This window comes from Aquarana catesbeiana, linkage group LG06 (genome assembly GCF_042186555.1).
Source record: "Aquarana catesbeiana isolate 2022-GZ linkage group LG06, ASM4218655v1, whole genome shotgun sequence".
Lineage (NCBI taxonomy): Eukaryota > Metazoa > Chordata > Amphibia > Anura > Ranidae > Aquarana > Aquarana catesbeiana.
In genome coordinates, this window is record NC_133329.1 from 174,740,551 (window position 1) to 174,766,481 (window position 25,931).

A 25,931-nucleotide genomic window follows, 5' to 3' on the forward strand; every position below is an offset into this window, starting at 1 on the left:
CTTCCTCCAGACTCTGGGACCTTGATTTCCAAATGAAATGCAAAATTTTCCACGGTCAATGATGATTTGGAGAGCCATTTCATCTGCTGGTGTTAGTCCACTGTGTTTTATCAAGTCCAAAGTCAGCATAGCCCTCTACCAATAAATTCTAGTACACTTGATGTTTCCCTCTGCTGACCAGCTTTATGGAGATGCTGATTTCATTTTCCAGCAAGACTTGGCACACTGCCAAAAGTACCAATACCTGGTTTAATGATCATGGTATCAATGTGCTTGATTGGCCAGCAAACTCGCCTGACAGAATCTATAGGGTATTGGCAAGAGGAAGACCCACCAGACCCAACAATGCAGACGGACTGAAGGCTGCTATCAAAGCAACCTGGGCTTCCATAACACCTCAGCAGTGCCACAGGCTGATCGCCTCCATGCCACGCCGCATTTATGCAGTAATTCATGCAAAAGGAGCCCCGACCAAGTATTAGTATAATGCATACTATACTGTACTTGGACATACTTTTCAGTAAACCAACATTTCTGTATTAAAAATATTTTTTTATTGGTCTTATGTAATATTCTAATTTTCTGAGATACTGAATTTTGGGTTTTCACTAGTTGTAAGCCAAAATCATCAAAATTACAAAATAGAAATGCTTAAAATTTATCACTCTGTGTGTAATTAATCTATATAATATATGTTTCACTTTTTGAATTTAATTACTGAAATAAATAAACTTGTTGATGATATTCAAATATTTTGAAATGCACCTATATATACAATCCCATATACATAATCCCATACCCACAGTTGATCCAGAGGAAGGCAAAAAAAACAAACAGCAAAGCATGATCCAATTTGCTCCAGCAGGGAAAAAATTCCTTCCTGATCCCCAGAGAGGCAATTGGATATTCTCTGCATCAACTTTACCTATAGTTGTTAGTATCCAGTTGTATATATATCCAGGCCTTTTTTAAAGCTACTAAATCTACTGAGCTGGCCAGAACCAGCTCTTGAGTGGGTCCAATCTACATTTTCACAGCTTTTACTGTGAAGAAACCTTTCCGTACTTGGAGTTTAAATCTCTTTTCCTCTAGAAGTAAAGAATGCCCCCTTGTCCTCTGTGATGACCTTAAAGTGAATTACTCAACACCAAGTTCACTATACAGACCCCTTATGTATTTATACATGTTGATCATACCCCCCCCCCCCCTCTTTAATTGCCTCTTCTTAAGAGAGAATAAATTCAGTTGCTCTAATCTATCCTCATAGCTGAGCTCCTCCATATCTCCCATCAGTTTTGGTTGCTCTTCTCTGCATTTTCTCCAGTTCTCCAATATCCTTTTTGTGAATTGGTGCCCAAAACTGAACTGCATATTCCAAATGAGGTCTTACTAATGATTTGTACAGGGGCAAAAGTATATCTTTCTCTCTGGAGTCCATACCTCTCTTAATACAAAAAAGGATTTTGCTTGCTTTGGAAACCACAGCTTGGCATTGGATGCTATTATTAGGCTTATGATTTACCAAAATACCCAGATCCTTCTCCACCATTGATTTCCCCAGTTGTACACCCCTTAGTATGTATGATGCTTACATATTCTTAGCCCCGAAGTGCATACATTTTTAACAATAAACGTCATTTGCTACATAGTTGCCCAATTAAACAGTGCATTGAGGTTGGCTTGTAAGTTGGAGACAGACCTGTAAGGACATTATTCTACTGCATAGCTTGGTGTCATCTGCAAAGACTGAAATGGTACTTTTAATCTCGGACCCTATATCATTTATAAATACACCACTGATAACCTTAGATCCTTCAGAGTAAGAATCATTAACCAATACTCTCTGAATTCTATCTTTTAGCCAGTTTTCTATCCATTTACAAACTGATCTTTCCAAGCCTGTAGACTTTACCTTACACATTAGCCGTGTGTGGGGAACTGTGTCAAATGCTTTTGCAAAATCCAAGTATACCACGTCCACAGCCACTCCTATGACTAAGGTTTTACTTACCTCCTCATAAAAATAAATCAGATTTGTTTGACAACTTCTGACTTTCATGAATCTATGCTGTCTGTTGCTTAAATTATTTTTTTCCAGCAAGAACTCATATATGTGGTCTTTTATTAAACTCTCCAAACCTTCCCTGTAGACTTTAAAATAACAGGTCTGTAGTTACTTGGTGAAGACTTTGATCCCTTTTTAAATATAGGCACCACTTTGGCCTTACGCCAACCCAGTGGTACTATTCCAATCATTAAACAGTCCCTAAAAAGTAGAAACAATGTCTTTGAAAATGACAGGGTTCAATTCTTTTAGGATCTGTGGGTGGATGCCATCCGGTCCAGGTGCTTTATGCACCTTTATTCTGTCTAAATATTCTGGACCATAATACTTTTGAGCCATTGAGGATAATTTGGGGCTGTCACTACCATCCCTATTATGGACATGAGTTCCCCCATGCTTCTTTGTATACACAGAGCTGAAGAAAGTATTTAATAAATTTGCCATCTCTTTGTCCCCAAGCAATTTTAAAATTGATGTAAAGGTAACACCTTTGTTTCCTGCAATCATTACTGTAGAGCAAAAATGTTAAAAAATAAAAAAACAAAAAGGGGTTGCTACATACAGTACATAGCAACAGCCTGCAATTTTTCGGACTAAGGGTGTTAAAAAATTATTTCAAAGTCAAGATACAGTACATAGGAGCAACAAATACATTATTATAATAATGTATTACTTTATTAACTCATAAAAGAATTATTTTATAAAGCAAAGAGAAATGTGCAGTAACCAGTAACAACCATTAGGTAATTACATTTTGCTGTTCTGACTGCTGCACTCATGAAATCTGATGAGCTGTTATGGGTCACACCACCTCACTATTTTTTGCACTGAATTACATATCTTGATAGATTGTATTTTAAAACATGGTGTAAATATCTGTGGTGTTCATTAACCTATAACAACCAAACATAGTAGTAGTAGTAGTAGTAGTAGTAGACTGCTGAGAACTGATGGGTGTTGTAATAGGTTAAAATGTATTGTGCATGTGCACTGTGGATAATTTATGAAACATATTACAGGGCAAAGAGAGAACAGGAAGTTACTGTTCTGAAGAGAGCATTGGAAGAGGAAACAAGATCACATGAGGCCCAGGTTCAGGAAATGAGGCAAAAACATACTCAAGCTGTTGAGGAGCTAACGGAACAACTGGAACAAGTGAAAAGGGTATGATGTCTTTATTAGCATACAAAAAGCACATTTATTGGCAAAATACCTTCCTAGTTTACAATGTGTTTTCTGTCCATAGGTTAAAGTCAACTTGGAAAAGAGCAAGCAAGGCTTGGAGAAAGACAACTCTGAGCTTACAATTGAGATTAGATCACTGAACCAGGCCAAACAAGATGTAGAGCACAAGAAGAAGAAGCTTGAAGTCCAGTTGCAGGAGTTACAGTCTAAATACACTGATGGAGAACGGGCCAGAAATGAGCTGACAGAAAAATCCCATAGAGTACAGGTATTGTAGGTCATAATTTTAGGAGCATATAATTGCATTGAAGATAATATTGTTGTTTGTACTAAATATGTTTTCTTGCATCTGCAGGTAGAACTGGAAAATGTCACAGTTCTGCTAAGTGAAGCAGAGACCAAATCCATTAAGCTTTCCAAAGATGTTGCCAGTTTACAATCCCAGCTCCAGGATTCACAGGCAAGTTATTCAATTAATTTACATATAAATAGATAAAGGCCTTTATTATTGGGGGAATGTTACTGAATTATTTATTGGCCTTCAATTTGCAGGAGTTACTGCAAGAAGAGACCCGGCAGAAACTGAATGTTGGCACCAAGCTTCGCCAAGTAGAGGATGAGAAGAACACTCTTCAGGACCAACTAGATGAAGAAACAGAGGCTAAACAGAACCTGGAACGTCACATCTCAACTCTAAATATTCAGGTATTACTATAGCCCATAGTAGTTCTACATATAATTAATTGATATATGCACAGCATCTTTAGGCATACATGTTAATACTTTCACTTTTCAAAGAATCTCTAACAACCTGCTTATTATACATAATATATATAAGCAATGGTATTTTGTAAGTAATAAAAGTTGTAAGATACAAGCTTGTTATTCTAAAGCGCAAAAAAAGCAGTTTGAGACACTTTATTACATTTATTAAGTCTCCACACAGATGCTGGTATAGTCGAAATGTAATACTACCACATTTATCTGAAAGATTTAAAGAGCAACATCTTTATGAGTGAAAATGACTACTCATATTAATGAGTACATAAGAAAAAATGCAATGTTCAAAAATCCAAAAGTCCAGTGTTCACTGAAGCAAAATGTTTTATTAGACACAGAAGCGAGATGTGCAGTTACAATGCCATGATGAGCATATAAAGAAGCCCTGGCATACTTGTCAAATACCCAAATAAGCTCTTAGATACAACAGGCCTATTGGTATCTGCCAAAGCTGCCTGATTACCAATTCAGACCAGTTAACAGGATTAGGAACAATTTGATTATGTGGTGTTCTATACTGTGGTAGCAGATGAGCTGTATGGCAGCTTGTCAAATAGGTAACACAGGTACAATTTAGTAAGTTTGCATACAGGGTTGTTACATGTTTAATGTGCAAAACAGACACAGTTATGAGTGCACATTCATTTATCTATACAGAATGTCTATATTGTTTTTAACAAGCCCCTTCTGTCAGATATCATTGCTCAGTAAAATTTCATAGCAGATTAAAGCAACAGGGTAGCTTATGATATCTTCACAACTGTCCTGTTTTAGCTTTCAGATTCCAAGAGGAAATTGCAAGAATTTACTGCCACAATAGAATCTATGGAAGAAGGTAAGAAGAAATTCCAGAGAGATATTGAGGCCATGACACAACAGTTTGAGGAGAAAGCTTCTGCTTATGAGAAACTGGAAAAGACCAAGAACCGCTTACAGCAGGAACTTGATGACTTAATAGTTGACTTGGACAACCAGCGTCAACTTGTGTCCAACCTGGAGAAGAAACAGAAAAAGTTTGACCAGGTGTAGCATGCTACTTGTGATTCTAAATGTAGGTAAGTTTTGTTTTGCAAGGCCAAGTTGGCTAACTTTATTAATTTTCAGATGTTAGCAGAAGAGAAAACTATTTCTTCAAAATATGCTGATGAGAGAGACAGAGCTGAGGCTGAGGCTAGAGAGAAGGAGACCAAAGCGCTATCACTTGCCAAAGCTCTTGATGAAGTTATACAAGCAAAGGAAGAACTTGAGAGGGTGAACAAAATGTTAAAGGCAGAAATGGAGGACTTGGTCAGCTCCAAAGATGATGTTGGAAAGAACGTAAGTAATGTTTTTTCAGTGGCAACTTTGGTTAGTAATTGATGTCCACATATACCCATATTTTATTGAAACATCAGTTAATATTAGTTTGATCAGGATGTAATATTTGTATGTTAAAGTGGTTGTAAAGTCACATGGAAATTAATTACTCTGTATCTCTCTGTTTTAGGTCGCTTTTAGGTCCCTGTTCAGTACAGTATGTGTTTTCCTAAAATTATAAATACCTTCTTTGCAGCACCATGCTGGTCTGTCATGTGACCTCCAGCAGGGCTCTGCAAAGAAGGTATTTAGTATTTAAATTTTTGATAAACACACACAGTGTACTGAACAGAGACCTAAAACAGAGGGGATCGAAGTAATTAATACATGTTTATTTACTTTACAAGCACTGGAGCAGCTTCAGGGAATAGAATTACACAGGCATGAGAGGATAGAAGAGGAGAGGAAAGGAGAGGGGAGGGGCAAGGAGGAGATCGGCTCACACACAGACTATGGAACTGACAGGAAGAGAAGGAGGGGGGCAATACAGAGACACTTAGGAGAGAGCAGGATGATGGAGGCAGTTAAACTGGATCAGTAGCCATGATAAATGCGGTCAGTTTAAACAGGGGAAGACAGGAACAGGCAGGATCAACCAGGTATTGTACAACATAAAACGGGACACTACAGAAACAGTGTGCTGTATACTATGCCTTAAAGGGACAGGAGCATTTTTTTCTTTAGGGTTACAACCACTATAAATAGCCAAGCAACAGATGGAATCTCTAGTCATGTATTTTTAAATTTAAACTTAGTTTTTAGCCATGTCTAGCTGAATATTTTGTATACAAAGGTTCATGATTTAGAGAAGTCCAAACGAGGTCTTGAGCAACAAGTTGAAGAGATGAAGACACAGTTGGAAGAGCTGGAAGATGAGCTTCAGGCAGCAGAAGATGCCAAACTTAGATTGGAAGTCAACATGCAAGCTCTGAAAGCACAGTTTGAAAGAGACTTACAAGGCAGAGATGAGCAGAATGAGGAGAAAAGGAGACAGCTGGTTAAACAGGTAACTGACATTTTGTTAACAGTATAAATAAGGTGGAAAAGCAAAAGTCAGGAAACAAAGAAAAGGCCACTGTTTTTGGGAAATGAACACTTTTTTGTTTTCAAGGTACATGAGTTGGAAACAGAACTGGAAGATGAGAGGAAACAGAGAACTTTGGCAGCTGCAGCCAAGAAGAAGTTAGAAGTTGACCTTAAGGATCTAGAAGGACAAGTGGACTTTGCCAATAAAGGTCGGGATGAAGCTATCAAACAACTAAGGAAGTTGCAGGTAAAAAATAAATAATAAAAAGCAAAATTATGATTCATGATATCATTTTTATATCCAACTTAAAACAAATGTTCACGCTGTATTTATTTTAATTTAACATAAAGATGTCAGATGGCATTTTGATGAAACAAAAATGTTAAAAACCTCAAAAATGTAATATACGTTTTAAACAAAATATAATTTCAGGCTCAGATGAAGGACTTCCAAAGAGAGCTTGATGATGCCCGTGCAGCCAGGGAGGAAATATTTGCTACTGCAAGAGAAAATGAGAAGAAGGCCAAGAGTTTTGAAGCTGAACTCATCCAACTACAAGAGGTAAAATTTATATAATTTGGCTGCTCAGGGTTGACTGTACTGTTAAAGAAATGGGACAACTAGAACTTCAGAAAACACTCTACCTAGCCCTAGAATCCTACTAATAATTTTGTCCTGTTAGGATTTGGCTGCTGCAGAAAGAGCAAGAAAACAAGCAGAGCTGGAGAAAGAGGAACTGGCAGAAGAGCTTGCAGGAAGTGTGTCTGGGAAGTAAGTCGGATGCAAAAAGCTGAGGTGTTTTGATGCCCTATAGATAAAACTTTCTAAGGACTCCTAAGGCTAAATCACAGCTCCAGAATGGAAAAGGCTCAGAACCACTTACAGGTTTTTATTGCTGTCTGTAACTCCATTTGAAAGCTGGCCTCTCACTTCTGGTGATTCTGCATAGGCAGAGCGCGTATAAAGCCTGTATGTCTACAGCTCTTTGGATGTTCTTAATTCCAGCTTTAGCTGTACAATTCATATTCACTCTAAGGCCCGGTTCACACTTGTGCGATGAAAGAACACTGCAAATCCACTGCAGGTTCCCGCATCGCAGAGACTCGCATGTCAGTTCACACTGCCATATCGCTGCGGAGTGTCAATACATTGTTAACGACACCCCCAGTTCAACTTGCATATCGCACTGCGAACTGACAGTTCAGACATGAATCGGATCGCATATGTGTGAACACACATGCGATCCGATTCTGGTCCGAACAGAAAAAAGGGTCCTTTGCGTGTTTGGACCGAAAGTGGTGCGATATCAGCCATACTATCTGTATGGCTGATATTGCACTGCACAGACATCGCATGTAATGTGAACAGCAGTGCGAATTACATGCGATGTCTGGCATCGCACAAGTGTGAACTGGGCCTCAGTGTAAAATTTTTGTACCAGCACTGTAAAGGCCAATTATAACCATATTCATTTAATCTATGCAGATCATCCCTCCAGGATGACAAGCGCCGTCTGGAAGCCAGAATTGCTCAGATGGAGGAGGAGTTGGAAGAGGAACAGGGTAACATGGAAGCAATGGGTGACAGAATGAGGAAAGCAGTGCAGCAGGTGGGTAGAATAATAATGATTTACATCTTGCTATACATTACGTGAATGGTTACAAGAGACAGTGCCGTAATGTGTGTTCGTGACTGTTTCAAGGCGGAACAACTCACAAATGAACTGGCAGCTGAACGCAGCACGTCACAGAAGAATGAGAGTGCACGACAGCAGCTTGAAAGACAAAACAAAGAACTGAAGAGCAAACTACAGGAAATGGAAGGCTCTGTCAAGTCAAAATTCAAGTCTAGCATTACTGCTTTGGAAGCCAAGATTGCTCAGCTCGAAGAACAATTAGAACAGGAATCCAGGTGGGCAATGTGGAATGCACCAAATAGTAATTTAGAAATTATTTAGCCATATCTAATAAATAATGCATTGTGTAACAGTGATAAGTGTAAGGCTGGCCGGAGGCTAGCCTGTATTTGTGGGAGTAGTTTGAGAGGGCTATTTAAGCCTCCTCCCCTGTCAGGGACAGTGTTGTCGCGGTTTTGGGTTCAGAAGGGGGTGGGGCTGAGACGTCACTTCCAGGTCCTTGCTGAGCATGGTCGGCTGCATCATGGTGGCGGTGCCTCTCTCATTGCTCACACCGGGCTCCACCGGGGAGTCCGCCTATACACCCACCCACCTTGTTACCCCTGGGCACATCCCACATCACGAGGGGGCCTCCCGCTTCTCCCAGTGTTCACGCGATCGGCCACCCACCCACCCACCAGCTCCTTTCTGTCTAGGCAGATCCAGCATTAAGGGGGGGGACGCCGCCCGCCTGACCGCTTGCTTGCTTCTCCCGGTGTTCCCACCGGGTGAAGGGGGGTGATCGGCCGCCGCCGCTGACTCCTCTCCCCATGCACATCCAGCTCCACGAGGGAGCCGCCCGCCCGCTTCTCCGGGTGTTCAGGGGGGGTGATCTGCTGGCCGCCAGCCCACCTGCTCTTCTCCTCATGCGGCTCCACGAGGGGGCCCACCCATTTCTCCTGGTGCTCACATGGGGGGATGGGCGGCCACCCGCCCGCCTGCTCCTCTCTCCCCACAATTTGTATCGCTGCAGCACAGTCACAGAGGACATCAGACCTGCACACAGCAGTCATGGCAACGGCCAGACGGGAGGTGACAGGTCTGTTGTGGCTTGCAGTGTATGTACCATGCTGGATTGTTATCAGTTATCATTATCGATTTTCATTGTGGTTTTTAGTCGCATGTCATTCTCAAGCTTACATAAGGTCACATTCATTGTCAGCAGGGCTTGGCTTGGCAAGACGGGGAGGATGTAAACCACATACAATGCTGCTTTTACTTGGTTATTTTGTTTCTTTGGTCAGTGTTTATATCATAGCGTTTCTCCCCCAGGAGTTCTGTCATAGTGTTTTTCGGTCATAGCGTTTTTCTTGCCCCAGCGTTTCTGTCATAGCGTTTTTCTGCCTCTGCATTTCTGTCACAGCGTTTTGCCCCGGCATTTCTGTCACAGCGTTCTGCCCCGGCATTTCTGTCACAGCGTTCTGCCCCGGCATTTCTGTCACAGCGTTCTGCCCCGGCACTTCTGACATAGCGTTCTGCCCCGGCATTTCTGTCATAGCATTCTGCCCCGGCATTTCTGTCATAGCGTTCTGCCCCGGCATTTCTGTCATAGCGTTTTGCCCGGCATTTCTGTCATAGTGTTCTGCCCTGGCATTTCTGTCTCGGCGTTTCTGCCCCAGGATTTCTGTCATTGCGTTCTGCCCCAGCTTTTCTGTCATAGCGTTCTGCCCCAGCTTTTCTGTCATGACGTTTCTGCCCCAGGATTTCTTTCATAGTGTTCTGCCCCAGCTTTTCTGTCATAGCGTTCTGCCCCAGCATTTCTGCTATAGTGTTTCTGCCCCAGCATTTCTGTCGTAGCGTTCTGCCCCAGCATTTCTGTCGTAGCGTTCGGCCCTAGCATTTCTGTCGTAGCGTTCGGCCCCAGCATTTCTGTCGTAGCGTTCGGCCCCAGCATTTCTGCCTTAGCGTTCTGCCCCAGCATTTCTGCCTTAGCGTTCTGCCCCAGCATTTCTGTCACAGCAATCTGCCCCAGCATTTCTGTCACAGCGTTCTGCCCCAGCATTTCTGCCTTAGCGTTCTGCCCCAGCATTTGTCACAGCGTTCTGCCCCAGCATTTCTGTCTCAGAGTACAGTCTCGGCATTTCTGTCATAGTGTTTTCTGCCCCAGGGTTTTTTCAGAGCGTTTTCTGCCCCAGAATTTCAGTCATAATGTTTTCTGCCCCAGAATTTCTGTCATAGCGTTTCTGCCCCAGGATTTCTGTCATGGCATCTCTGCCTCAGGATTTCTGTCATGGCGTTTTTCTGTCATGGCGTTTTTCTGTCATAGTGTTCTGCTCAGCATTTCTGTCTCGGTGTTCAGTCTCAGCATCTCTTTCATAGGGCTTCTGCCCCAGGTTTTCTGTCATTGCATTTCTGCCTCAGCGTTCTGTTGTTGCGTTTCTGCCCCAGGATTTCTGTCATGGCATTTCTGCCTCAGCATTTCTGCCCCAGGATTTCTGTCATTTCATTTCTGCCTCAGCGTTCAGTTTTCAGCATTTCTGTCATAGCGTTTCTGTCATAGTGTTGCTGTCCTTGCGTTTCTGCCCCAGGATTTCTGTCAGAGAATTTCTGTCTCAGCGTTTCTGCCCCAGGATTTCTGTCATTGCATTTCTGCTTCAGCGTCTAAGTCTCAGCGTTTCTGTCATAGCGTTGCTGTCTCTGCGTTTCTGCCCCAGGATTTCTGTCATGGCATTTCTGCCTCAGCGTTTCTGCCCCAGGATTTCTGTCATTTCTGTCTCAGCGTTCCAGTCTCAGCATTCTGTCATAGCGTTTCTGCCCCACGATTTCTGTCATGGCATTTCTGCCTCAGCATTTTAGTCTCAGCGTTTCTGCCCCAGGATTTCTGTCATTACGTTTCTGACTCAGCGTTCAGTATCAGCATTTCTGTCATAGCGTTTTCTGTCATAGCATTGCTGTCCTTGCGTTTCTGCCCCAGGATTTATTTCATAGCGTTTGTGCCTCAGTGTTCAGTCCCAGCATTTCTGTCATAGCCTTTCAGCCTCAGCGTTTTTCAGAGGGGCGTTGTTCAGTCACGGCATATACTTCGGTAGCTGTTTTTATCTTCGTTGTTTGTCATGTCTCATTGTATCTTTGTTCATGTTTGTACCTGGGTCAGTTAGCTAGGGCTCACATGTCGGTATCTGTCACGTCTACAGATCCATATGGGCTGAGGTTTCGTTTGTTAATGATTGTTGACCACAATCTTCTCGCCCGTATACCATACGTCATACGATGCACGTTCATTCACCACACCTGTACGACCACCCACCACGGTCTGTGGGTACACCAGCCCTGAGTTTTAGTTTAATTACCTGTCTCTGTGCTGCAAGTTACTCGGGCTCACTTGCCACTTACACAAGGGGGGGTGGGGGGGTCTGTCATCAGGTTCATTTACGCGCAGTGGTCTTGACATTTCTGGCCATGTTCTCATACTTAGGTAGGCACAGAGGGGCATTGTTGTTCTCATGTCTGGTTGTCTCTCATTTCTGTAGTTTGTGTTCTCAGGTTGGGCTGTATTGGCATCCATACTTACATCAACCATGCTTGCACTCACTTCCATCAGTTCTGCCCGTTGTTAGGGCTAGTTGATTGGTGCAGATGTCGTTTCACCACTGGGCTCACCCTTGGGTCGGAAGCAGTCATCAATTTTCTTTCAGTTGTCATCCTGTTGCAGAGGCCCTGGTTACCGCCCAGGGATTTATAGTCTCTCTCAGTGTGTGTGCTGAGCCACGTCCCCTTGACGATCCTTAAGTGGTAGGTTTGGGCAAACATCGTCATGATTCTGCATTCCACTCTCTGCTCTGATCTCTTGTCTAGGACTTTGCCTGGAGAACTGCTCAGGGACGTCAGTCCAGTCATTTTTTCCGATCCCCAGCCTGTTCCAGGTGGGGGGGCTTCAGTCACTTTGGGTACGACGGTATAATGCTATGGGACTCATTTCCCCAGAATGGAGTCTGGCCCTCCTTCCTCGGTTCAGGATTCAGACTCGGTTGTCAAGTTTCAGGCTGAAGCACGACCCAATCGAATCAGGTGGGACCAGTATTCTGTCTCTGGCTTGGTTTCTCCATGTTCGAGGATGCTTATTGCCATAGCGCATGGGCCTTATCTGCCTACTCCATCACATCTATCAGGTATCCAGCATTTCAAACTCCTGCCAGTTGTCTTTTGCACTCACCCTCTCACTTCCCCATACCAAGTATGGGTAGGCCAGGGGTTGGGGGGCATTTCAATGAGCTACTTCACTGGCATCCATGTGAAGTATTTCGTTCTTCACGGCCATCATTTTGCAGGGGCTCCTCGGGCCAGCCCTTGCTCCCTTTCCCCCACGTATCCTCTCATTCATAAGCGGTTTATTCTCATGTCTGGGTTGTCTCCGGCATCAGGCTCATCCAATCTTTCACGGGATGTTTAGTTGGGTTCTGGGTAGCTTTGCAGGTTCTATAGGGGGTTAATTCTCATCACCAAGTCAGGAGTCGGTGGGTTTCTCCTGTCATAGAGGATACTTAGCAGATACATACTGTTGCCATCCGGGCGCACGCTACTCCACTTAATGGATTGTTACCTTCCCTTCTTCACCTGAATTTGGTGTATTTTTGTCCTCTTTTCAGGCATACTGACCAGTCAGGCCAAGGCACACCTCAGGCCTTGGTTATTAGGAGTATCGCATTTCACACTTGAAGACTCTGACTACAACTGTAAGGCTGGCCGGAGGCTAGCCTGTATTTGTGGGAGGAGTTTGAGAGGGCAATTTAAGCCTCCTCCTCTGTCAGGGCTGGTGTTGTCGGCGGTTCTGGGTTCCCACCCACCCGTTTCCCCCAGCCTTCATACATACTCATAGTACTTTTTTCCTATTCTTACTTTCAGGGTATGCCCAGGCATACTGACCAGTCAGGCCAAGGCACACCTCAGGCCTTGGTTATTAGGAGTATCGCATTTCTCACTTGAAGACTCTGACTACAAATACCATTTCCAGAGGAAAGCCTAACACGCAGTGCAAAGAAAGGGCAATGAGATACAGTAAACCATTGTAACCAATAGGACATCAATTTCCACATATCTGACAGCATTCATTTTTTTAAATTGATTTTCCATGCTTGTTCCTTTGGATTGGAGCCCCATTGTCCTTTGAAATATGCTGTATAAATAAAGCCTCCAAGATTTTGAAATGATTGCTTACACTTTTTCAGACATCTTCAATAAATCATCGGATTTCAGCTTGTATTCATGATAGAAAAAGATGAATTTTCATTGGTTGCCAAGGGTTACTGCACTTGAACATACCCTTTTTCCTTACTTCATATCTTTCTCTTTTTGTCTATGCTTCTAATTTTAATGTAAACTGAACTAAAAATTAAAATCACTGAATAAGAAAGGAATGTACACATATACGTAAAGTTCATCTCCAGCCTATACTTTTCCCCATTGTTTCAAATATTAAAAGGAAAAAAATGTCTGGAACAAGGCTTTAAGTGTGGCCATTTGAAAGTCATGCTGTGTACAGGTAAATAAACCTGATTAAAGCTAAATCTGTTATACTCTTAGCTTTTAATGGGGAACACACAAGACTACTTAGTACGTGCCCCTTCTTCTTGGGGTGGACACTAAGTAAGCAGAAGGTGTAGCTCCAGGCCGGTGGGCCATACTATAATGCACACCCAGCATCCCAGTTTAGCTTTAACTTAGGAGTTAAGATGTCACTCCACAGTTTACTGTTGTTTCAGAATTTAAGACAAAAGATTTCCTGTATGCTGCTGGCAGTGTTAAACCAGTCCCCCAAGTCTTGAGACAGCCATGGCCACCTAACATGCTCAGTGTCCTAACAGGCTCCCAAACCCTGGAGATTTACTGCAGCATATGCATCCACCTACCTCATAGTTGCAAATTGCCCGTGACTTTCACAAATTCTTAGCAGCTGTCACAAAATTTTCTTGTCCCAGGCAGAGTCCCAAAAATCATTATTTGTCACGGACAGCTGCGGGGTTGGTTACACAACATCATATGATGTGGAACACATTGCTGGGGACACAGATCGGATCCCTCTCCTGGCCCTATCTCCTCTCCCAGCAGCAACTGAATTGCTCAGGCAGCTCCTGTACTCAGGACTCTCACTCACCAATGCGAGGAGGTCAGGTGGAGCTTGCTTCTCAGTGATTGGGTGGGACTCGGAGAGAGGGCATGGTTAGCCTCAGAGGGATGAAGATGATTATGCCAGCCCACCTTGACCCTTAGACTGCAACACCTGTGAGGCAGGAGTGGACCCCACATAGTGCTGCAGCATGGGGTCTTTCTGCATCGCCATCTCTAGAGGAAGATCATGATGGCTGGGCTCTCTCTGTGTTTTTTTTTTTTTGGTGGGGGAGCGAGCAGCAGCCATTTGGGGTCTCTATCTCATGGGGATGGCTCAGTCATCTCCATCCTGCATACACCTCCATCCTTTCACCTCCATTCTACACACACACACACACACACACACACACATACAGTGATCTCCATCCTGTATACACACACAAGTCACCTCCATACTGTCATCTCCATCCTACACACATTCACTTTCATACTGTCATCGTCATCCAGCACACACACACACAAACACACACAACAGTCATCTCCATCCTCCCTCGTTCTGCACTGTACATTTTCCTATTTAACATTACCACATTCTGCACTATGTATGTTATCTCAGACGCTATTTAATCCCACCCCTTTAAGCCACGTCCAATATTTAGTGTATTTTAAACCATGCACACTTTTCGCCGTGGCGTGCTTCGCACACCAACTTTTATTTATTTCCTTATAGAGCTGTTATGCCCTGCCTACATAGACTTTCTTGCCACACAGATAAAAAGTGTCCTTAAAAACTTTTAAAACTTGTTTCCAAGGGGTATGCTGCTGTTTCCCTGTAAGTGTTAAGAGCCTTCTACATGCAGTCCTTACCTTGCACCTATCTGTACCTTACTCACCAGCACCATGGCGGGGGTACCGTCTGCATGTCTTCACCTGACATCTTTTGTACTTCGACCATGCTGGAAGGAACCTTTAAGCACTAGTCTTTTTCCTAGGGGTCACTTAGGCTTTACCAATTATGTGATGTTTAACAGACCTCCTCTAAACCACTTGTGTTGATGCCCTTTTCAGAACCCTCACTGGAGCTCTCAGGTGCAGCAATGGAGAATTTGTCTGAGTTCAGGAGTTTCTAGCTCAACTGTTTCATATACTAGACAAGTCTTCACACACACATGCCTAGTATAGGTGCCTGTAGGAGCTCTCACTACTCCCACTACTACTGCTGATTCATCTACAGTCAGGTCCATAAATATTGGGACATCGACACAATTTTAACCTTTTTTTGCTCTATACACCACCACAATGGATTTGAAACAAAACGAACAAGATGTGCTTTAACTGCAGACTTTCAGCTTTAATTTGAGGATATTTACATCCAAATCAGGTGAACGGTGTAGAAATTGCAACAGTTTGTATATGTGCCTCCCACTTTTTAAGGGACTAAAAGTAATGGGACAATTGGCTGTTCAGCTGTTCCATGGCCAGGTGTGTGTTATTCCCTCATTATCCCATTTCCAAGGAGCAGATAAAAGGTCCAGAGTTCATTTCAAGTGTGCTATTTGCATTTGGAATCTGTTGCTATCAACTCTCAATATGAGATCCAAAGAGCTGAAAAAACAAAACAAACCCATCAGAGAGATAGCAAAAACATTAGGTGTAGCCAAATCAACTGTTTGCAACATCCTTAAAAAGAAAGAACGCACCGGTGAGCTCAGCAACACCAAAAGACCTGGAAGACTACGGAAAACAACTGTGGTGGATGACCGAAGAATTCTTTCCCTGGTGAAGAAAACACCCTTCACAACAGTTGGCCAGATCAAGAACACTCTCCAGGATGTAGGTGTATGTGTATCAAAGTCAACAATCAAGAGAAGACTTCACCAGAGTGAATACAGAGGGTTCACCACAAGATGTAAACAACATCTAAAAAAGCCTTCACAGTTCTGGAACAATATCCTATGGACAGATGAGACCAAGATCTACTTGTACCAGAGTGATGGGAAGAGAAGAGTATGGAGAAGGAAAGGAACTGCTCATGATCCAAAGCATACCACTTCAGTGAAGCATGGTGGTGGTAGTGTCATGGCGTGGGCATGTATGGCTGCCAATGGAACTGGTTCTCTTGTATTTACTGATGATGTGACTGCTGGCAAAAGCAGCAGGATGAATTTTGAAGTGTTTCGGGCAATATTATCTGCTCATATTAAGCAAAATGCTTCAGAACTCATTAGACGGCGCTTCACAGTGCAGATGGACAATGACCCGAAGCATACTGCGAAAGCAAACAAAGATTTTTTTAAGGGAAAGAAGTGGAATGTTATGCAATGGCCAAGTCAATCACCTGACCTGAATCCGATTATGCTTGCATTTCACTTGCTGAAGACAAAACTGAAGGAAAAATGCCCCAAGAACAAGCAGGAACTGAAGACAGTTGCAGTAGAGGCCTGGCAGAGCATCCCCAGGGATAAAACCCAGCGTCTGGTAATATCTATGCGTTCCAGACTTCAGGCTGTAATTGACTGCAAAGGATTTGCAACCAAGTATTAAAGAGTGAAAGTTTGATGGATGATTGTTAATCTGTCCCATTACTTTTGGTCCCTTAAAAAGTGTGAGGCCCATATACAAACTGTTGTAATTCCTACACCGTTCACCTGATTTGGATGTACATACCCTCAAATTAAAGCTGAAAGTCTGCAGTTAAAGCATCTTGTTTGTTTAATTTCTAATCCATTGTGGTGGTGTATAGAGCCAAAAAGATTAGAATTATGTCGATGTCCCTATATTCATGGACCTGACTGTATGTCATTTGAGTCAGACTAGGAGCTCTCCCCAGAGTCTCCAGGAGATCACTAATAGCCTGATTCAAGCTATGCTAAGACACCCTGGTTTAAGGAGTCCTGCCTTAGCAACGGAGTGGTCATCCCTGTCACAGACTCCAAGTTTCATGGACCTAGTGGACAAAAAGGTGAAAATCCTCACCTTTTTAAAAAAAAATTATTACAGAGGTTCTGCTTGCTCAGAGCCCTTGCCAAGTGGGCTTGCCTCAAAACCTAGGTAATGAAGGGTCACCCCACCACAGTAGTAATGCAAGCCAGCGAGTTCTTATGTGATGCCTCAAAATATTTGAATCTCCTAATTTGTCCCATTAGCTCTGAAGCTATTGCAATAAGCAGGATTCTTTTGCTTAAGTTTCCACCTGTTTGAAGCAACGCTGTAATATTACAGCGTAGCTTCAAACAGGTGGAAACTTAATCTGTTGTAGCAAACAGGTGGAACCTAATCTGTTGTAGCATCCTTAGCTTTAGGAGAATTTCTGACTTTTGTGTATTTTGTGTAAGAGATGTTTGTTTTCATGTACCCATGTTTTCCACTTTTTCTATACTTAATGATAGGGGAACTACACTTGATGTTCCAGTACTAGCTCTTCCAAAGCCAGGAGCATTTCTGTTGCATATTTTGACTATTACATCTTGCAGAGATAGCAAGCCAGCAAAAAGGAACTCTACAGAGTGACAATGACTTGTGAAGCATCATAAGTCCTATCTTAAGTGGGGTACACACTACGAGAAAATTGAAAGAAAAATTCCAAACGAGGAACAATCTTTGGATTTTCGGATAGTGTGTACACAACTTTCAACGTCTGATTCAGACTTTCCAAATGAAGATTTCAAAAGGAACAAACTCCAAAACTTTTCTCGTAGCGTGAATAGAACTATTGATTTTGGTTTAATTTGTACTGTTTTCATACGGCTTACGTAAGAGAAAATTCAGATATGAAAGACTGTGTATGATCATAAACGATAAACAACAATTTTATTAATGAAAAATGTGTTGCGCTAACAATATAAAGTGCATAAATTCAATCAAGTAAAATAATACATATCAAATAAGAATGTGTTAAAAAAAATTTATAAATAATCCATTAAAGTTCATCAGAAAAAAAGAAGAAGAGAAGTACTCTTGTGCAAAAAGTTAATTTATACTTGTGTATCAACAATAATCCATATTTCAGTGTGGATAGCAAAATCTTGACATCCAAAGGTGCACACCCAACACTAAAGCCGCTTACTAGCTACTCTAACCCCAAGATGCAGGTGTGGCTGCATTTTATCCAAATATCCCCATGGGGTGGATGGATATCAGGAGCCAAGATTCCAGGATGGGTTACCATACAACCAGGATGTTCAACAGTGGGCTCAGCAAAAGTCAGAGATAAGGAGGAACTCATAGTGTAGTAATTAAAAATCCAGGTTTTTTAATGAAGGTTAAAACTACTTACACAAAGGCAGGAGTAAAATCGCATATAAAACAATCAATCACATGCAGACACCCTAGCGGGTGTGATAAAGTCACCTCTGGGGTGTCTGTATGTGATTGATTGTTTTATATACCCCTCCTCCCTCCCCCCTACTTTCATTATAAAAGGGTATCTTCCTTCAATTTTAATAATGACGTGATCCTCTCCATGTTTTGCCCATCTCCTATTTATTCAAAGAATATTGTAATTCACTACCTGGACATTGAGAGAACAATCAGGGTTTACCAAAACAATAATGATTCTTCCTGATGCTTCTTCTCCCTTAGATTAGTAGCTTTTCATACCCGAGGGCCCATATAATTACGGTTCCTTAAGGTTATCAGAGGCTACTTTTCTGATTGTTGGCTACTCCTGAGGTGTGGTGGCCTTGCAGGAGGGTATGGCCCAAAGGGAGCAGCTATGCCTTCTGCCTGCAGTTGTATATACCCAGTGGTCTGCTGTTTTACCCTATGAACTACTAAAGAAATATAAATGGGTCCATAATTTCAAGTACAAAAATTAATTTATTCTAATGTGCATTTTTAAAAGTTGCTACATATATTTTCTTTAAGCTCCCACACTTAACCAAATAACTTTTTTGAAATTTGCAGAGACAAACAGGCACAGGCAAAATCTTTAAAACAGAAAGACAAAAAGCTCAAAGAAGCTCTTCTACAAGTTGAAGATGAGAGGAAACAGGCTGAGCAGTACAAGGACCAGGTAAATACCTCTCCTCTCAAGTAACCATTCACTCATTATAAAGCGTATTTCCGCTTTTTTTTTTCTCAATCGAACATTATTGAAAGTTTTTCACAGTTGACAATTGACAATATAGTGAATATCAAATACAGGTTGAGTATGTATGTCAGTTTACAAGAATGTAAAGAGGCAAATGACGAAGTATAATGAATTGGGATTGACATAATGGATCTCATTCTATGTTAAGAGTACATATAGGGAAGGTGGTGAAGGAGTTATAAGTTTTTGTAACCGATGAAATAATATTATTGTAACTAATAATAATAAATTAATTATAATTAAAATTAACAGAACAAAAAATAGAATGAAAAATAAAAAGAAAATGGCCTGGTATTGTAGATTAAGGGGTTTAATGTTATGAGGATTTAATATTATATCTTAAATGTGGGTATAAGTATGGTGCTTAAGCATTAGCATCTTTAGTATTTCTACTTTTTAAGCCATATTGAGATAACACCTACTATATATTTGTTACATGTTACATGGGGGGGGGGGGGCAATTTTTAGGTATGCTGTGTGAATGGCAACATATAACAAACATAAAGTTGGGTTTTCTCAAATGTGACTGTGAAAGTGGTAATGTTCTTTAAGCCATTAATCTATCATGGTTCTATCTTGCATTGATGAGTGTAAACACCCTAAACAGTTGTATATTGCTGTGCATATTATTCTGTATCTGTGGTATAGATCAATGGTTCTGCTCAGCTATAGTGACATAAAGTAGCCCAGTATCCTTTCATGGCCTTACAGTGCCTGCAATACAAATTATGTTTTTGAACCTGTAAGAAAGTGGTGAAATTAAAATATCTGTTTTAAAGTCAATCTGCAGCAAAACTTTTTCTTTTTTTGTTTTGGATATAGTCTGGTAGTGTTAGACCCCCTGCTATCCTTTTATTGCTGATTGTGTCATTAGTTGCAAGAGTTCTCAGTGTGACAAAATATAAGCGATGGAAAATATCATAAAGTGTAACTAAAAGCAAAACTTTTTTTTCATTTTGAATGGAGTTGAGGAGTGTTATAACCCCTGTCATTTTTTATTTGTAATCTGTGTCCCAATGGGGACACTTCACTCCCTGTCCCATAGCCAAACAGGAAGTGAGAGGAAATCCCTCTAAAGTGAGGGGATCCTGGTATGTCACCAGAACTAGTGTCCCCATTGGAAGATTTCCTCTCTATTTCTGTTCTGATGTCAACCCAAAATTTGGGATTTTATTTTACTTTAACGTTTGGTGATAACAGTAAACAGGACAAATAGAGAAAGTGAATCTTCCTAACGGGGGGACACAGATGGCAATAGAAGCTGACAAAGGTTCTAATCCCTCTCCACTATATCCAAAACTAAAAAAAATGCGTTGCCTTTACAAACATCTTAATTTCTTGTCTATTCGATCAGACAAAACAGGAGGTGAGTGAAGATCCCCCCAGCAAAAGCACAGGAAGCAATAAAAACACATTTTCAAAATTTTCTAGTAGAGCAGGACAGTTTAGAACCTCTGTCAGCATTTTGTTGTGGTTTGTGTCCCTACAACAGCTTCCCCTCACTTCCTTTACAAGCGGTGAGTGTCTGATAGAACAAGAACACAGAAGAAATCTGGCAGAACAATCTCCTCAAACGAGGCACCAAATTTAACAGAATTTCAAACCCTCCCCCACCCCAGATTTCCCAATCTAAAACAAAATAAAAAAAAGGCTTCGGCTTGAGTTGGGCTCTTTGCTAAATGTATTATAATTCTGGTGGACAGCTTCTTGGTTCTTTTTAATCCACTTCACCAATAACCAAAATAGTTTCTCCTTATTTATTTAAGGCTGAAAAGGGACTTGTCAAACAGAAGCAACTAAAACGACAACTCGAGGAGGCTGAGGAAGAAACACAGCGTCTCAATGCCTCTCGGAGAAAAGTACAGAGAGAGCTCGATGAGGCCACTGAAAGTAATGATGTGCTGACCAGAGAACTTAGTGGGCTCAAGAGCAAACTTAGGTGAGATACTGTTGTCAAGGCAAATTTTTTTGAGAATTTACAGTTATATTTCATGATATTTTTTAAATTGCTTCCCTGGTGCCTCAGTCATTTTAGCTTTCTTTCCTTTAAACCTTGAGGGCATAACTAAGGAAATCTGCAATGGTTTTGCTTGATAGACAGAAAAGTTGGTATTCTCATTTAGGCTTCTTTTATATTTGCAACCACCAGCTGATAAAACCAGGCAGCTTAGCCGCAGTTCTGCTGCCCTCCAACCACCTGCCCGAACCTGGGCATTTATTTGCTCAGGGTTGTACACATGGCATGGCCACAATGCTGTCCTTTCTCCCATTCAGTGGGCATGTGAACATGATCAATGTAAGTCAATGGGGCAGCCCCACAACCAAGTGCAATGCATGCAATTGTAGCACTATAGTGCAGCATTTTAACAGAGTTAAACCAGGCAGTGAGGAGACAACACAATGCTTCCGCTCCGTCTATTAAATGGCATTGCTCTTCAGAGAGCCCTGCATGTGTGAACAAGCCATATATTAGTGGAAGTTTGGCTGATTACACTATATACAGCATTCTATGGAGATGAATTCAGTGGGGGATATTTTTCAGTAGAAGATCTTTTTTAAAGTAAATATACCACATTGAAATTTTGGTGTTCTTCAAAACAGATCTTTTAGCACTCGGATGCCATCATGCAGGACTTCATAAAGATCCCTCCAACAAGCTCTTGGTTTGGTACTAACATCATGACTTTTACTATCCCTTTTAGTTTTAGTCCAGATTCCACACAATTAATTATCTACAGGATTTTGTCATTATCTCAACAATTCCTTTTTGGCTGAACTTAGCCTTTTTGAATTGCTGAGGTACTCTAATAGTACGACGGATTCGTACGTGATGACTTACGACCGGACTAAAACAAGGAAGATCATAGCCAGTTTCCAATAGCTGCCTTAGCGTCGTTTTTTGTCCGTCGGACTAGCATACAGACGAGCGGACTTTTCGACCGGACTCAAGTCCGTCAAAAAGATTTGAAACATGTTTCATTTCTAGGTCCGTCGAACTTTTGGGGAAAAAAAGTCCGCTGGAGCCCACACACACAATCGAATTGTCCGACGGACTCGGGTCCGCCGAACCAAGTATGCTGTAAGTCCGGTCATGTGTACGCGCCATAAGAGAAAATTATGTGCATTTTCAGTCAACAGATTAGTTGTAGTTTTCATTACAGTGTTTGCATTAAAGTCATTTAATGGATATTTTATTTTAGTATTGAATTACATAAAGCACATTGTAGATTAGCCACTGGAGGTAACAAACAGTCCAATTGCAATCATTCTGTCTCCCTTCTTAATAACAGTTGGGACATAGCTCCCAACAGTGCCTGATTTCAAGGGACTGTCCCTGACTTGGAACAAAGTCCCTTTGTCCCTCTTGCCTCCTCATTTGTCCCTCATTTTGGTCTGATCTATAAAGCTGTATAATAAATGCACTTTTTATATTTCAAAATGTGTTTCCCAGTGCTAAAACTTTCATCCAATTTCTATATTGCTGCATTTGTAAATTTCAAAAGCCAGTAAAGGAATAGTAGTGGTTAAAAAAAGCACTTGTGGGTTTAACTAATCATTTTTCTGTGTGATTCTCCTTTAAGGGGGCGTGGCGGGGGGTGTCCTATGCCTACATACTTTTACTAATAGGTGTCCCTCATTCTCATAACAAAAAGTTGAGAGGTATGGTTGAGATATGCTATCAGCTTATCATAATGGGACTGCATTGATTTTAATGAATTGAACAACTTGTAGACTTGCATTGTCAGAAGCAGCAGTGCAACACATTCATTGTTTAGCACTATAGAAAAAGCAGAGCCTGCATATATAAATAGCAAATATGGCTGCTGCCATATTTACAGTATATATATATTTAGAAAAAATATATACAGACAAGAGTTTCTAGCAGGTAAATTTAACATTTGTACATTGTACAATTTAACAGGTATACATAGATAAATAAAACTTTGAAAGATGATACATTTTAATCTATCCATAAATATACTATTAACAACAAGTCATAGTATGCAGAGGATTTAGGAATTTCTAACGTAAGGGGACTTGATGATAGGAACACAGCAGAAATCCATTGTAAAAAAGGAAGAGAAACATAAGCACAGTGCTGAAACCCAAGATAGTAGGCACGGGGTCAGAACTGATAAGCATACTTCACAGCTTTTTTAACAAATGCCCTGTGCACATGTTATACCATTACCAGTGCATCTGCTAAGGTAACCTGCAGAGGAGATTTGCATTTAGAAATTTAAATTAGGTCTTTTATTGTCTTTATTACTAAAATGCAAAAGTGATACTTGGAGATTCCAAACTTGACAAAGGATCTATCAGGGTCAAAAACATAGCTACTTTGAACAGTGGAGTTCTGTTTTTGCTGTACTTCATTTACGAAGACAATATAATAGATGTGTTATTTTTTTTTAAAGTCTCTTGTGTGGACCATGTTTACATTGAATACACAACAAACAGACAGGAACAAATGGAATCATAACCAGGAGATTGATCGACTATCTCTAGATAATGAGGGCAGAGCCCTAAATGGCCAAAAAATAGAAAAGACAGACAAACAAAACAGTCCAGATAGGGAAATCACCAGACTAGAAATTTTTAACAAGCTGTAAATTAACTTCAAAATAGGCCCTCAGTGACCTCTCTAGCTGCAGGAACTGTGGAGTGATTCATCCTCAAATTTCAAAGCAGAAGAACTGAAGTTATTCAAGTCTGCACTCTCAGCTCAGCTCACTCTGTTCCACCTTCCATTGGCACCTGCTCTGTGTCTACATTAGAACAGTGGCGGTCAACTTACTAAATATCAGGGATCTCAAGTCCCCTAATGTTTAGATGGCCATACAATAGCTTAGTTTTTATTCATATGTTTTTAGGCTGCTATAGTGTGCTCTTAACAAGTGGTTTGTAACAGAAACTCAAGTCTAGATCCTGGGCTTAGTGCTGTCATTGACAATCAGCAGTTCTGGTGGTATAGCCCTCTAAAGCTGCTGGCATTTAGAGTGCAGCACACTGTTCTCCAGACTATAAAAAGGCTCTAACGCACTGTGGGATGCACATTAAGCACCAGCGAGTGGGACACATGTTAAGCCCCAGTGCTTTTGACATTATAGGGCTAAAAGGCTGCCAAGTCACTGTTGAGAGGATGAGCTGCGCTGGCTTAAAGAACAATTTCACTGCTTTTCCCACAGTGCCTGCACAGTACAATGAGGGCTTGTAAATATTTATTACATTAAAAATATTCAAAAATTGATTGGAGAGATAAAGTAAAAATCATTGTGTCTAGTTGTTATTGGTAGAATGGTCACCAAACAAAACAGCTGTATGATACAACAATAGCTTTAACCCCAAAATTGTATATTTTGAATAATTTCAAAGAAATCCATGTGATAATTGTAATTGAGAGCTTTCACACATAGCAACATTATGTTCAGCCTTTATGCTGGTTTTTAATATTTGCAAAACAGCAAAGAACCAAATAAGCAATTCTTTAAATATAGAATGACTGACATAAGAATTGCATGCAATAATGTACTATAATTTGGAAGGCAGAGGATTTAAGATTAGAAGTGAAGTGTGGAGCATACCAAAAACTGGTGTGGCTATGCTTCATACATATTCTGACTGATAGGGTGAGAAGGTAATCAGAATTCCAACCATTGTAGTACAGGTAGGAAGGGAGAAGGTGCATATCTTTTTCCCAGCTTTAGCTGAGAAAAATCCCAACAAAATAGTATGCTCATGTTGTATACATTACCCTGAATTATATTGCTTTATATTTATATTGCTTTATATTGATTGATTGGAGATAGAATCCTCCTGTTAGCAGCAGTTTATGAAGTATTTAGTTCAGTGTAGAGAGTAGTTTTCTTAATGCCACTGCTTTAAAGCTCCACTACTTCTAAAGCAATACACAGGACCAGCTATCTTGTAGCCAGCTAAATCATTTAAAACATTTTAACCAAAAATATTAGTCGTTTGTGATTTAAAAGGTAACCAGTATACAGTAGATATACAGTTAATTAGGTTAATTAACATATTACTGAAATAGACAGTAAATCTAAAAAAAATAAATCACCCCCTTTAAAATAATCACATTTTGTTGCTTTGCAGCCTGAAATGAAGACAAACACAGTTTTTGTTTTATCCAGCTGTATTTACTCTGTGCAACTTATAACATCCCAGATATAACACCAAATTGTCATAAAAAATAAAAAAAATAATGAAAAACAGAATCACTGAGTTGGAAAAAGGATCACCCCCTCTTAAAAATGACTTGCAAACTCAATCAGGTATAGCCATTTGACTTTCAACTGTGATCAGTGGAAGGTATTTGGTACAACACAGACCCTCCCTGAATCAGGACGTCACTCCAAACTGGATGAAAGCGCTAGGAGGAACCTGGTCAGAGAGGCTACCAACTATGCTCTGAAGCAGTTGCAGGAATTTATGACAAAGAGTAGTCATTGTGTGAATGTGACAACAGTATCACAAATTCTCCACAAATGTGGCTTGTATGAGAGGTTTGGAAGAAAAAAGGCACACCTCAAGAAAGACCACATTCAGTCATGACTGAGCTTTGCCAAAACGCACCTTGAAGATTCTAAGGCCATATGGAAAAAGGTGTTATGGTTAGATGGGACTAAAATTGAATTATTTGGCCTCAACACCAAACAATATGTCCGACGGAAATCCAATACAGCTCAGC

General features: G+C 41.0%; 1 protein-coding gene across 3 annotated transcripts in view; it reads left to right on the top strand.

The window, feature by feature from the left end:
- LOC141101800 (myosin-11) overlaps window positions 1–25,931 on the top strand; it is a 208,667-nt gene that overhangs the window by 175,591 nt on the left and 7,145 nt on the right. For all 3 annotated transcript variants that reach the window (XM_073591142.1, XM_073591143.1, XM_073591145.1), the window contains 14 exons: window positions 3,085–3,229; window positions 3,312–3,518; window positions 3,606–3,710; window positions 3,803–3,955; window positions 4,805–5,053; window positions 5,135–5,347; window positions 6,180–6,392; window positions 6,498–6,659; window positions 6,846–6,974; window positions 7,096–7,184; window positions 7,899–8,022; window positions 8,116–8,324; window positions 19,039–19,147; window positions 20,992–21,164. In XM_073591142.1, coding sequence (XP_073447243.1) covers window positions 3,085–3,229; window positions 3,312–3,518; window positions 3,606–3,710; window positions 3,803–3,955; window positions 4,805–5,053; window positions 5,135–5,347; window positions 6,180–6,392; window positions 6,498–6,659; window positions 6,846–6,974; window positions 7,096–7,184; window positions 7,899–8,022; window positions 8,116–8,324; window positions 19,039–19,147; window positions 20,992–21,164 — 2,280 coding nt within the window. The remainder of the gene's footprint in view (window positions 1–3,084; window positions 3,230–3,311; window positions 3,519–3,605; window positions 3,711–3,802; window positions 3,956–4,804; window positions 5,054–5,134; window positions 5,348–6,179; window positions 6,393–6,497; window positions 6,660–6,845; window positions 6,975–7,095; window positions 7,185–7,898; window positions 8,023–8,115; window positions 8,325–19,038; window positions 19,148–20,991; window positions 21,165–25,931) is intronic.